At 34.0% G+C, this 15605-nt stretch overlaps 2 protein-coding genes across 2 annotated transcripts in view; one reads left to right on the top strand and one right to left on the bottom strand.

Annotated features, from left to right (window-relative positions):
• The window catches only part of LOC127836193 (gamma-aminobutyric acid type B receptor subunit 2-like), a 23217-nt gene extending 15168 nt beyond the window's left edge, over positions 1-8049 (bottom strand). Inside the window, exons 1-3 of the mRNA XM_052362672.1 lie at positions 7625-8049; positions 1714-1854; positions 392-559 (exon numbers count right to left, since the gene is read on the bottom strand). Coding sequence (XP_052218632.1) covers positions 392-559; positions 1714-1854; positions 7625-7906 — 591 coding nt within the window. The 5' untranslated portion in view covers positions 7907-8049. The remainder of the gene's footprint in view (positions 1-391; positions 560-1713; positions 1855-7624) is intronic.
• Positions 1-15605, top strand: part of LOC127836198 (mannose-6-phosphate isomerase-like) — a 244469-nt gene that overhangs the window by 128965 nt on the left and 99899 nt on the right. The gene's annotated exons all lie outside the window — the stretch shown is intronic.

The raw sequence follows: 15605 nt of genomic DNA, 5'->3' as shown, positions 1-15605 counted from the left end.
GCGGTCTTAAATTTTGTCAATTTGGCACTAAAATAAGTTTTGTTTAAAAATACTTGGGGAACCTCAAAATCTCTTTCGTGAAAATAAACACCTGTATTTTGACATTTGACTTTAAATTTGATTTTGACTCTAAAGGCAGCTGCATATAGGTGAGCATTTGTGCCGAATTACAGAGAAATCTTTCAAAGCACCAGGAAGTTATATTCCTTCCAAGCCCTAATTTGAATGTAATGCCTGTCAAAATCCTCGAATCGCTGGGCGAGTTGAAGTCCGAAAAAGTTTTGGGACAGAATGACAGACAGACACCCAGACGGACACAGGGCAGATCGGCTACAATACAGACTCTCTCCTTACCGATGTGTATTATAATATTTTAATAAAAGTCCGTTACCATTGACAAGTTATCGTTCTCTTCCTGAATGATCGCTATACGAGTCCAGTTGAAGGTTGCTAACAGTTGCACAAGAGCATACCCTACACGTTCCGGAGCTGTTAGTCGGTATAACTTGGGGAACAGCCTTCTATTAGCCAAGTTGGCAGATGTAGCAAGATATGAAATCTGATTAAACAGATAATAATGTATATATCAATTAAAACAATCAATACGATGTCCGTAAACGAATGAAGAACATTTAGCATCACAGTTACATTTCCAAGTTACGTTAAGTTAAATAGTATTAAAAACGAAATTAGATACAATTTAAAAATCCATGTGTACAAACCATACATAAATGCGTAACATGAGTTATATTTAATAAAAGATGTAAAATGATGATAGCTATGCCACACATGCAGTTTATAATTACTGTTAAAATAGTTTGAGTGTTGTTGTTTCTTTTCCGGTAAAAGTAGTCACCGTTTTGCAAAAAATCTTTTACATGTCGTATATTTCTATATTTATAACAACGCTATGAACAAGTCTTATACAACTAAACATACATCTGATACTTGAAAATTACAGAATAAAATACCGAGAGGATTCGCCGCTTTGAATCCCAATGAATCCTAACGTTTGTTTTCTTTGCAAAAATATTTCATATTACCTCCCTGCTTATAAGCATGAACGATCTTTCTTCCAATACTTAAGTTTATCAATTACTTAAGCCCAATTAAAAACATCTCCAGAATATGTGAATAAAAGTCTTTAATGCTGGGTTTTAGTTATCAACGTGTAAATTGCTTAAGTCTACATATAATATAGTAGTGTATAACGCAAATACAATGTTTTTAAGTAGATGTGTATTAATAAAATTTCGCAAACCCTGTTTCAGTAATGTTCTAAAACGTGCTCGTAAGCGAAATAATGTTAGATGGAATTCTTAAAAGTTCAATAATTACTTTTGAACAATATTTCAGGGCATCAGTTTGTAATTATTAAAAAGAAATATAATTATTTGGGTTTTGCTGTTAATTGTCTATATCTTCTGAAATTGTGTCTCTTTATAACTTACAAGAGTTTCGACATATGACAGACATGAGCACACAGCGCGACATTGTATTGTATGACCACATTACTTTGACTCTGAATAACGAAACACGTGGCTCATATTTATGTTTTAAAATATAATGAAAGACGTTAATTACAAACATTAAATAACATTTGTCTTATATTAGTTATTATATACGTCATTTTATACAGATTCATAGGCACATACACAAGCTAGCTACGTTAGTTTTAAGTGTACATAATAATCACTATTTTCGAATTCCTACCTGAGCTGCGGACGAGAAAAAATCTTGAACTTTTATAAACTGCTCTGTTATAGTAGGACATACCCCACCGATTAGGATATACGGAAAATGCAAGATATTTCGCAGCTTATTTATAATGTCCGATCTATGCTCTCCTCTGCACTGAAATAAACAACAATATAATAACACGTGTGTGCTACACAATGTAAGAGGAACTTTTCTCTGAAATATGTAGTACGTGGGTATATAGAGAATACATGGTTGGTGCCGAGATGGAGAAAGTTTATCCGGTGAGGCTTAGAAAAAGAAAATAGGGCGAGCTTTAGCGAGATTCGGTCAATGTTTGCAACAGAGGCAGGATAAAAGAAAAATGTGTAGTTTCCTAGTTCTGCAATTTGCCAATTGTTAGTTCTAAGATTGCGATCAAGCTACAGGTACACACAATAAGTATACAGAAATTTGGTTTATAGCACATTTATCCATCTCATGTTAGACATAACATGTTCGGTTTACCATTAAACCGTTATTAACAAGACTATTGCCAAGCAATATTTGTCCCCTACCGGCTCCACCCTTGTCAGATTTGTTTATATTTGTTGCCATAGCAACCAGAATTTATGACGTAGGAACAAAATGAAATGACGTGCATAATGTCCACATTGCAACTATCTATGATTCAAGTTTCACGAAAAAATATAAAGAATTTTTAAAGTAATCGCAGGATCCAGAAAAGTGTGACAGAGAGACTCACAGAAAGACAGACAAACTCACATACGCATAGAGCGCAAACAATAAGTCCCTTCCAGTGAAACAGGCAGGGGACAAATAATCAAGCGACATTTAAAATTCAAGACAAAATATGATTGTTACATGCCTTAAAATGCGGTCTACGATCTTACAGCAGTTATTTAACAAAAACATTGTAGAGCCGTTAAATGTCGCATCGCCGCTATATGTCGCAGGCTACGAGATTTGTCGCAACCTTAACGATAACTTCGCAAGGAACGTAAATGTCGGAAATCTTTTTGACGATATATGTCGCAACTTTTACGATAAATGTCGCAAAAATTTCAACTGCCGATATATGTCGCAACATTGACGTTAAATGTGTCACACCTTTGTAAGTCATGTTAAAAATGAAAAGTTGAAGTAAAAATGACTTAAACTTTAAGGTTAGATCTAAATTACCCGACGACGTTCTTTGGGCCGACTTCTATCACAATGGTCAGTTTTTAGTTAGTATTTTAATAAATTTCCATTAAGTCTAATGCCCAGGGTTGCGAGAGAATTTACATGTTTTACTTGGTACAGAGAGTTAACCCTTAAAATTTATGTAGTGTCATTTTTTTATTCAGGGTTTCTCATGCATTGGTGTTTAGTTATTTAATTTACATTGTAAAAGAGTTTAACCGGAGAATTTTGCTGGTACAATGACGTCAATATGTGTATTGAAATGTATTGAGGCACGCCACGGGAGAAAGGGTAACTTTTCAGCGAAAGGTAAACAGCTGTTAATTATTTTCTTAAAAATGGGGCACAAAAGAAACAGAAAATTGTATGATCGTTTGTTATTTCACGAGTGATCATAGAAAAATATTATTTTGACTCGTGGCTGCGCCACTCGTGAACATATATTTTCTATGATCAATAGTGAAATAACAAACGATCTTACACTGACATGAACAAATATCCTCTCTATCTTGAGAAAATATAGATAAGAGTTTGCACAAAATTAAATCTTCAAAGCAAGTCGCAATATTTAGCTTACCAGGATCAGATTTTTTTGTAATTTATAGAAACGTGTATACAGTATATTTTGCTAAATAAAAGAAAGACAATTACTCCCAATATTGTGCTATATATATATATGATTTTTTGTTCGATCATTTATGAGTGAAAAAACGCATGGGTAATAAATAATACACGTATTATAAAATCGTTACAATGCGCTATTTTTACAAATATTAACTATACAATATCCGAGTTTTTTTTTTCGAAGGTACAATACTAGTTTTACAAAGAAATTCAATAAATAAACGTTAGCCTATGAAGTAAAAGGCATCTCGGGCCGCGTCAGGTATTCCGAATCACGTCACTTATTCCGAATCGCAATAATGGTAGTATTTTGTCTCATCAATCTTGTAATAGTATTGAACAGGCTTTACCGTTTTTGGTTTTTCATTCCACGTTTATTGCACGTCAATTTGATTGTATTGTGTTTTAACTGGCGCTGCACTTAGACGTTGTCTTATATTTTGTTTGATATATGAATGTTTATGTACCTTTTGCTTTCTAGACCGCCACACACATAATAACGCAAATCAGCTTGGTATGGAAGCTTATATGTAAGTGAAGTTACCAATGTATCCGATTGAGGTAATATACCGTTATTGAAGCTTGTCTCTTTAAATCGAAAAAGAAATGTTCAACTGATTCGGCCGATTCACCATATTTTGCTTTAATACCACTTTTAAATATATAAATACAGGCCACACAACCAATGTATGTGGTCAAACATTCACTTTGTCGCTTTTATTATTTTGTTAAATGTCCTGCGCCCATAGTTCAGCAGTCAAAAGTCCAAATAAAGATTTTTCTCGAACAATTGATTATCAGGTTCTTGTAGAGAACTCAACAACCACCACGCTGATAGTGACGTGCCGTCTGAATTCGTCACATGCACGTGACCATTAATGCACGTTAAACTACATTTTTAATTTTAACGTCTAGTGCCAATGTTTCAGTTGCCAAAAGTTTCATACAAGAGTTATCCAACCATCAACTTATACGTGCTAGTACAACACATGACAGCCACGTTACTTTATCACCATGAAAGCTGTTTGTCTCATCTACACGTAATTTTCTTAGTGTCGTTTGGTTATTGAAACAGAGTCACTTTACGTGAAAAGTCATCCGTCTACAACTTTTTATCTAGTGTTTACTGTACATATTGTCCATGTGTCTGAGAGACACGCACAAGCCCTTGCAAAGTTGGTGTACGTGTCAGATCGTTACGCCAATTTGCTTACAGCGCAATTATTTATATGGTAACGTACAGCGACCAAATTGTAGAATCCCATCTAAATTCGTCACGTCTACATGATCATTAATTTAATTTAGTGTTTTCACTGTTTTTTTAACGTACAGTGACCATTTTAAGTGGCCAAAAGAAGCAACCGAGAGTTTCCGGACTATTGCCCTTTTTTTGCTTGTACACTACCAGAACATAATCGTAACAACTCAAGTTCCTTACCAGCGAGTGTTTACTGATCCGGGGCAAACTCCCTACGGATACTAGCGATAACCACTGCCATCACAAGAAAATCCTTCCAGATCTTGAAAGATATTTTTGTTTATGTTTTCATTATGAAAAATAGTATTATTTACTTAAATATTTTGAAAATAGTGTATAAGTTTAGGTTCATTACAACGAAATACCTTAATTAAAAGAAAAGTGAAAATAACAACTGGATGGTCGTCGATACTGTCAGGCGCAATTATTGTACCACGAGGCCCGGCTATCATCACGTTTGCTGGTTATAACGGCAATATTTGATATATACAGCTATGCTCGAAACCAGTCAAATCTCCGCGCGGAGGTTTAGATCCGCGGGGCTAATATCTGATATTGTTACTTTCGATAAAATTAGCTTTGGTTTGATATATTCGAAAAATAAACGTTTCGCGTGAAACAATTACGTGAGGAAGATAATACACGAATACACATGATTTAAAGTTTAACGTGGTAAAACTACCATTGTAAAATAATTAATTAAATTAAACACCTTAACATATATGATATTTCATTATTTTGCAAGTAATTTTAATCTACCAGGGACATTATTTTAATCAATATGATAAACTAGTATCATTTTTACAAGGCATCTTGAAAGTGTTCCAGATTGAGGATACCTATTTATCCGGTTAAGGTAGGCTTTGAGTTGAATAAATGTAAACAATATTTTCTGTAACCTCACTAGTCAGTGATTATATCAGGTTATAAAACACAAATTGCGCAAAGCACTTCACTTTGTGGCATGTTAATTGGTTCGGGATAGGTGGGTTTGTTACGAGGGAATGTTAAATAATATTATTTTTATGTTGATATTTTTGGATTTCAGGTATTTTGTAACCTTTTAGGCGCTGTGTATGTGAATATAATTACGATAGTATCTTTAATGCGGCACATGTAATAAAATAACCAAAAATCTACCATGTTAATTTGAACTTTATAGGAATGATTCATGCGTGTCTGAATTAATCAGTTTTTAAGTCAGCAATACATCAGGTCATCAAAATGTAAGGTATGTATTTTCTTGAATGTCTAATATTTTCTTTAGGTAAAAATAATGTGGAAAAGAAAACACATTTTTGTATTGCTATTTAGTAGTTAATTGAACATTTTACAGTATTTATCACTGCTCCTGTATGTACATGCATGTAAACACATGCCCTTATCACTCGATATATTTTCCGGACTGTAAATGATGTATTTGTGATTTTAAAATAACTTGACACAAATGATTACCATGTGGAGACAACTTGTCTCACAAAACACTCGTGCCTTAAGCTCTTAGGGTCAAGATGAAACATAAAGATCAAAGCGAAAGAATGGCAATTCTAAATTCTACTAGAGGGTTTAATCCCGTGACGAGTACGAGTTCAAATTCTAAAAGGATCGGGAGTCTAATAAAAAAAGATTCTGTGCACGGAGGATGATCTTCGACACTGTTTCTCACCAAATATTTTTATATTCACGAAAGTAAAGGAAATAAGTAACAGAAGGCTAAGTTCACTGATAACGGTGATGAGGTATTGTTCACTAGATTGATACTCTGCAGCGAGTCAGTGACATAGAATACCGTTGCCTATATGTTAAGCATTAATTGAAGGCAACGATATTGAAAAAAAATAAAAAGAACATATCAGTCTTCTGTCAGTACATCAGTATACCAGTACAAACTACGGCATATGCCAGTGGGTCTGCAAAAAAGTAATACATTAACTAAGATAATGATACATGTACGACAGTCATGTAACTAACATACACTATCAAATACAATTTTATTGTATTTGTGTCGCTGTAATAATGTTACAGTTTTATCACATCTTACAACCTTGGCCAATCTTGTTAACAGCAGTCCATTTTTCACAGGGAAATCAACAACTGGCTACTTAAGCCAAGAATTATAAGAATTGATTGGGTCAATATTGACCACAACTGACCATTTTGGACAATACTAACTAAAAATAGACCATTCTGGTGGAACCTCGTAGGGTAAACTAGATTTAACCTTAAAGTTTTAGTCATTTTACTTCAACTTTTCATTTTTTACATGACTTACAAAGGTGTGCGACATTTATCGTTAATGTTGCGACACATATCGGCAGTTGGCGTTTTTTTTGGTGACAGTAATCGTTAAAGTTGCGACATATATCATCAGTAGGATTTGCGACATTTATCGTTCCTTGCGAAATTAATCGTCAACGTTGCGACAAATCTCGTAGCCTGCGACATATAACGGCGATGCGACATTAAACGGCGCTACAAACATTAACAAAGTCATTTCGATATTGGGTGCGAAGTATACTTCAAAATAATTAAACAAATTAATAAACAAAATAAAATATCCCCACATTCTCAAATTTCTACTTCACTACAACACAACAATACATTTAAATAACACTAGTTATAAGATAAAAAATAATCATTCAAAATATATTTTTTAATTATAATGATGATGATAATAATAATAATAATAATAATAATAATAATAATAATAATAATAATAATAATAATAATAATAATTATAGTAATAATAATAATAAATAAATAATAATTATAATACTACTAATAATAAATAAATTAATAATAATAAATAATTGTAATACAATTACTGAAAAATAATTTATATCTTCATTTTATAATTACTTCCGAGTCGACGTAGTCATAAGTTAGATCTAGTTTGTATCCTATCCTATCCTGGAATAGTATGGTCTGGTATCCTACTACTAACAGGTTTGGGAAAGCGTTGATATCTTCCAGAGCTTTCTGTATGGTTATGTTGCACAATCTGCTCTCCTCGTTCATCGCGCTGTTATTCATTGAAAGCTGTGCACCTAGACGTAATTCGGAAATTGCAACACTGGGCAAAAGAACGTTTAATTCCGTTATGATAATTATTTCAAACATTAAAATCATAGTTTTTGCCATGTTTTATATAAATTTAAAGAAGTTATATAACGGTACGACTATCGAGACATCCTCAAAATGACCTCTAAATGTATTCCAGCCTCCAGTAAGTGTTCGTTTTTCGATGGACCTAGCTGTTGCTTATTTCCTGTAGTAAGTAACTGCATATTTACATACACTCTTAGTTTTCTGTAGAAAACTGGACGAGTTCATTTTGCTTAACCCGTAAGCCGGCGATACCGCCTCCAAAGGCGGAGCTTCTTTAATCGGACCAATGGTTTCAAGACGCTGACGCGTAGTTATACACGGCCCAGTACCGTGACCGCACTCCTTTTGTAAATATAAACGAACATGAATAAACATTACCCGTTTGTTAACTTTTGTTTCTTTGATGTTTCATTTAAAACAAAAGCAAAGTTGAAGAAAAAATAAATTTATAAACAACGTCATATATATATAGATATAAAACTTCAAGCAAAATTGAAAATGCAATTAGTGTCCACTAACATCAAGTAGGAATAAGGATACGTAGGTCGGCTATTAACTTTTTCTGGAACTTTTGTTTTTTATGATTTCCCACTAATATAAGAATATGTAAGAAATGCAAAAATATCTTCAAACTCTATTTGACAGTATTTTTTAGTTATTTGTTGTTAATTTAAAGTAAATTTAGTGAATATTATCGAATATACCAATTATAAACGTACAATTTATAGTTGATTTGGTGAATATAATTAAATTTAGCAAACATGATCGAAAACTTAACCTTGGATACCCAAAAAGTTAAGAGTCGGCGCAATCAAATTGGTTCTGCCGGGTTATGGGAAACAAAGAACTGTTTAGCCTTATTGAAATGTTACTTCAAATATACCAGCGTATTTGTTTTGCAAAAAATGATGTTTTGACGCAGTTGTTTGATAATACGATAACAAACAACAAACCAACTAAATAAGTGTCTACCGGATCGGTTGATCTTTGTCCGCGTAGGAAATCATTACTCATTTGCTTTTAAAGGATATACGAATATAAAGCGGGCAAGGACAGAACCTACGCACTTAATAGGTCATAAGGGATGTAGACATTTGACCGATTGACCGATATTTTAAGTAAATCCTGTACAATTTGTAAACAAATATTGCGAACATCTTTTTAAACCACACACTTGAAGCAATTATTAAATTCAAAATGGCTATACATTATATTCATTATCATCCTCATCATAACCATCACCATCATCATCATCATCATCATCATCATCATCATCATCATCATCATCATAATCATCATCATCATCATCATCATCATCATCATCATCATCATCATCATCATCATCATCATCATCATCATCATCATCTAATAGGTCAACACTGGCCTCACTTATGCTGTAAGATTCACAAACAAGTATAATTAAAAATAAGTTACTTCCCTAACTTTATAGACTCAATATATGGATCAATATGGAAGAGGAGAAAATGCTGAAGATACTGATGATAATTTTTGAATTCAGTGTCAGAACATATTATGTTTCGTGTATGAATGGTCAAGTTTTTACAGAAAAAAAGTGAAGTTCAATCCTAAATAGATGTAATCATTTAGAAAAAAGATAAAAACCCAAATAATGTAATAACTAACATAGGGTAAGAACTCACAAGACAAAAAATTAATACTATTTTACTGCACCATTGAACACAATTCTATTATTATTTAAATAAATCAATTACATAATATTTTTTTAAGTGGCATATTTTTAAGCAGCATTTAATTAATAGTTTTAGTATAAAATTGAAATTCTGCAAATTAAATGCAGAACAAGCCATTGATATCCCCCTTTTAAACTGATATTGTTTGATTGCTTGTTTTTTCTGTGTTTTTAATTTTTCAGTCCTCAACAGTTTGACCTATGTGACAGTGAAGAAAGGTGAATATTTATTCTTCTGTTTGTGTAATATTAATGTTTCAGATGAAATCACTATAAGGCATGACAAACCTTGTTGATGTGTGTCAATGTTTAGAACTGTTTCTTTTTTCGAAAGCAAAACAAGGTCACGTTATGTACGCACCGTTTATGTGATGACAGGAAAAGTGCAGACGAATGGTTTCTTGAATTTTGCAGATTTTGTTCGGTAAACATAATGTTAATTGATGTAATATTTTAGTATTATGTGTCCTTTACAAAAGTAAGAATGCTCAGAAACCAAATTTATGCGTACCATATAAAATAAGCATGAAAGCTGCAACTCGGGATTTAGTGAATAACGGACATGTGGTGACCCATATTCAGGAATGTGGGGATTGTCTCAAAATAAATATAAACCCAATTGAAGTTGTCTAATACACATGTGGTAAGCGTGTGGCTATGATATTAATAAGTAAAAACATCATTTTTAATGAAAAATAATCAAATTATAACGAAAAATCGATTTCTCTGAAAACATATTTTCCGCAATCAAATCTATATATAGATTCAACTCAAAATGACCCAAATATAGGGTGCATAGCTTTGAACAGCAATTACTTCATCAATTGTGCAGCGATTTCCATGAATTTGGTCTTATTAAACGCAGAAATGAGTTTCCTTTCTGGAAATGTACATATATTGCAATTATTTTATACAAATGCTGTGTCAAATTTCAAGAAATAACACGATACACATGTAATCCGATAAAGACCTAAGCGATCCGGTAATGGCTCAATCAGTGTACCATGAAATTCGCGCTGTAAACAAATAATATTGTTCGGAAATTTAAAACCGCTGGCATGTTTCAATAGGAAAGACATGTGTCTATCTAGGTTTAATGGTTTAATTACTGAATGCATGGTGTTTACGTTGGAATGAGACTCGAAGTCCTTAGCTATCCGTTATACACCAATCGACTGTAATTATACTTCAATGAGTTGATTGTATTATCTATATAAACCCAGACCAAACATATTGATCGACGAGTCCATTTACACAAGGATGTACATCTTGACCTAATGGGTTATTATTCACCACTTAAAGCTTCCATTTAGAGTGTTTAAGGATGTACGATCGTTTGAATTTTTCTGTCCTTTATGTATTTGTCGCTAAAGATGAAATAAACTTTATATCACTTGCGGCGTTAAAGTTATATCGATTGTAGGCTGTTTGCAGAAGCCAACGCGTACAAATGCACTGGTTACAGTAACGCAAAACATATACCCACACGCATATGTTTAGTCAATATCTCGATAAGAAATTCCGAAACAAACATTGAAGCAACAAAATAATTATGAAAAGATATCATATAAAGTACCAATATCGATTCTTAATGCATTTAATAAAATTAATACAGGTAAATAATCAGCATTATATCAAATATGATCTCAAGACTAAACATCGACAATTTTTATTATTTATTTTCAACTATAAATAAGCGTATTTCTTTAAAAAGGAGTTAAATAAATTAAATAAGAAACTAATTTAATATTTTTGTTATAAATCTTAAACATATAGATGTTAGAAATGTAAAAGATCATTTTCAATGGGTTTGCCAGTGTTTCTTACATTTCATAGAACATAGGATTATAAATTCTCAAAGGTTGTCAATAATGGTGGTAGAACTATTTAATTAAGACAAAACATTTGTCAAGAAAATTAATTTAATGTGTTTGATTTTTCCAGTCGTATACAGGTTCGAGACAGTTAGTGTTGTGTGCATCGAGTCGATCTATATGTTGTGGGCTTTCTTCCTTATTTGTTTTGTACATTAATTTTACTTTTATTTCTAAACAAGTCTGATTTATGAGTTTTTTTCTGGTACTAAACAAGAGCTGTGTTTGTGAAACACAATGCCCCCTACTGCGCTTTGAAACATATATTTGACCTTTTACATAAAAGGATGACCTTGACCTTTCACCACTCAAAAAGTGCAGCTCCATGAGTACACATGCATGCCAAATATCAAGTTGCTATCTTCAATATTGCAAAAATTATGACCAAGGTTAAAGTTTTGGGACTTACACACAGACACACACATACAATGACAGACAGAACGACAGACAGGCCAAAAACAATATACCCCCGATCATTTGATCCGGGGGCATAAAAATGGTCGCGAAGTTGCGAAAGCTAGCTACAGAAATCATTGTGGTAACTACATAATTTATACCGAGTACATTGTGCTCATACTTAATTTACTATCAGAATGCATAATCAATAACAACAATATGAACGTTTATATTGCATGTTCTTTCATGCACATATACATCAATTAGTGCTAATATATGTAATATATTGAATAATTTTGAATATAAACTATGATTTTGTCAACACTTTCTGTCACTGCGCCTATTTATATAAATAGCACCACCTTTTGCTTACCAGTAGGTCGAGATTAAACTTTGCAGGTGCGCGTGACGTCACTCGTCAATTCGTCATTAGTAAACCCTAGCGTACTTGTTAATCGCTGTATATATACATGTTCCAACTCTATCATTTACCCAATAATACTGTATACTCGCGATCTTTATTTTCAGAATCAAAAATAGGGCCAATATTGACGATAAATGTGTTTAAGACATGGGCGTAGCTAGCATTTTTGAGCCGTAGGCCCGGATATGATACATCATAAATCATAAATTTAGTCAGAGAACTAAATTTTACTGTATTATCGTTATACCAGAGAACTTAGTTTTAAAACAATATGGAACAGAGAAGGGGCGTTCCTGAGGCTATTTCAGCTATACGCACGATCGAGCAGCGAAGCTGCGAGTGGGGGTAGGTACGGGAGGGGGTCTCCCCCTCCTGCTGGGGTGGTTTGGAAAAAAATCATTGCAGATGGTGCGTTATGGTGTTATCTTTCAGCCACGTTGGCAATTTGATTCATCAATTTCTAGCTTGAAAAAGACCGATAACAGGAAATATTTTATAAAAAATTGTCAACAGCAAATATACTTTCGACCATAGTTTATTTTCTTAGTTTAAGTGTCAATGCTTAAAAATCAAAAAGCCTTATTGCGATGGAGAATGGATCCGTAGTTGCATAGGTGTGTGAAGGTGTTTAACTCTATTGCTGGCGGGAGTATGGGGTCCTCCCCTGGAAAATTTTGGAAATTTCTTTGCAAAAGGTGTAATTTGGTGTTGCATTTCAGGCACATTTTGGCAATGTTTATCCTCGAATTTTAGCTTGAAAACATTGAGAAAAATAAATATTTTCAATAAACATTGCCAACTGCTAATATAATTTTGACCATAATCTATTAAGTTTCAGTGTCAAAGCTTTATGTCAAGAAGCCTATGACTGCGAGTGAATGGTTATGTAAATGTGAAGAAATGTTTTACTCTTGCTTCCTCCCCCAGAAAATGTTGGATTTCATTGCAGAAGGAGCGTTTTGTTGTTATCTTTCAGCGACATTTGGCAATTTTATTCCTCAATTTCTTCCTCTAAAAAAGTAAAGGATTAAGCATGTTTTCCATGGAAACCTTTTCCATGTCCGTGTACTTGTTGCGACTCTGTAAAAATGTAGTGCCACGCCCACGGCGTGTGTATTTGTTTAGACGAGTCGTGAAAACCTGGTGCGACGTGGCGCCAAAAACTAAGCCCGTAATTATTTTCTGCTGAGACTGATTTTATTTGGGGTGTTTGGTAAACAGAAAATAAAATTCGTTTTTAATTAAACTGTTAAAGAAACACTTTTTGAATGAAACAACAGCATGCTCGCTTAGTCTTGAGCGAGCATACTAAACTTTTATTTAACTCGTAGATCTATAAAACGACTTACATTAAGGGAAATGTAAAGCTGTGAACATTTTCCCACTTAGCTGTCAAAAGAGCTAACTTATGAGTATCATCTAATGTTCATCATCTAATGAACATCCATTAAAAATTTTCGCGGTCATAAACATCATTCGGAGGTTTCTTAAAAATCAAACGATAATCGATTACAACTTACTGTAGTGAGTAGAGTTGAAAGGTAGACAAGTATATTTACATGTAGATCTATGTAAACTTGTAACAGCAAGTCACGTGAAAAGAAGCGAGCTAGAATCTATGCACATAGAAAGAAGTAAAGTTTATAATTTGAAGATATGTCCTTTGAACAGGATCAGAATCCATTGTCTGAGGATTATGTCAATATGAAATGCAGATTTCTAACACCTCCCCCCACCCACCAGGGCCAACATTTTAATGCGTTTTCTGAAGTTGAACCACTTCAATTTTTTCATGTTTAAAAAAATGTAGGCCCGGGCCTGCTATGCCTTATAGCAGCTACGCCCCTGAAAGAATTTCGTTAACACAAACGTCCGCCATTTTACTTTGGGTAATTCTCGTTGAACATGGGTAAATCACGTAACGCGGTGTGCGAGCACTTTTCAAATTTCGTAATAACGACCAATTAACAAGTGAATTTTAATTTAGATTGACTGTAACATGTACCGACTTTCAGAAATTGGGAAAAAGTGAAAGTGAATCCCTGAGAATAAAAAGTCTCTCTCTGTAAATCTTACCGAGTACCAATAAACGTATTTTTTCAGATTAAATTTATACGTATTACTATGAATCATTGAAGGGCCTCATTTTAATCAATGAAAAATAATAACACTAACACAGTTATGTTTCCGAAGACGCCATTTAATTAGCTTTGCCATTGGTTATTAAACCAGTGTAAACAAAACTTTGTCGTATTCAGGCGACGCTCGCTTTAACAGCTGATTGAATAGCGAGACCCTGATAATTGGTTTGTAGGCGGAGTTATAAAAATCAATATTGGCCACTCGCTGAGCAATGCACTGCATACAATAGCTCGTGGGCGGAGTTAACGTAGCGTGAATAACCGCATTTATGTCGAGATTTGTACGTCCTGTGTATAAGAAAAGACGTACCGGTACATGCCAATTATTGGAAGTCAGCGACGTATTTTCGTCAGTTACCGTTCATTTTCGTGCCATCCGCTAACCAATCAGAAATAAATAAATGAAATACTGAGCAAAATCGGTACCGAGCCCAAATTTCCAGAAAGACGATGAAGCTTTAACAAATTACATTCTCAATTGATAACGCACTCGAGCTAATTTTCCCCTGAACCACCACACCCAGTAAAAAAATATTTTATCGGATTTACATTGATCTAAAAAAATCGACCCTGGGCGGCTGAAATTCGGATTTCGGGAATAATCCGGATAACTGACACCCCTGCTGAAAAGTGCGTATATTACCAGGTTATTGAGGTCTTCGCGTATCTAAGGCGGGGACCCGGGGTGTTTCACAGCACTCCTACTTAATAAGCTTACTGGACTAACAAAGGGGATTGAACCAAGGTGAGTAGTGTACCTACCACTGCGCAGACCAAACAACCAGGATAGCAAGCAAATTCGTAGAATTGATATACCCCGCCAATATGATTCTGGACACAAAAGTTTTCTGGACGGACGGACAACACCCATTGACCTCAATGTGTGACCTTGACTTTAGCCCTAAGGATTATGGGTGTTGAATGTGAAGCACCCCCCCCCCAGATGATTGAGAACAACTATGGCAAGTTTCATGGCTCTGGCTCATGTGTAAATGGAGATAAAGCTCTAAGCTTGTATTAAAAAGCATTTTTTCAAGATACAAAGGGTCATAACTCTCGTTATAAACGGATGGTTTACAATTCCATTTGGCGTGCATCATCCTCTTATCCATATATATATATACACACCTACCAATTTTCAATGAAATCCGCCAAAGCACTTCCAAGATATAGCTCCCGACGGACG

Source organism: Dreissena polymorpha, chromosome 6, assembly GCF_020536995.1.
Source record: "Dreissena polymorpha isolate Duluth1 chromosome 6, UMN_Dpol_1.0, whole genome shotgun sequence".
Classification (NCBI taxonomy): Eukaryota; Metazoa; Mollusca; class Bivalvia; order Myida; family Dreissenidae; genus Dreissena; species Dreissena polymorpha.
The sequence above is the reverse complement of the archived record's forward strand: the minus strand, read 5'-3'. Positions and strand labels throughout refer to the sequence as shown.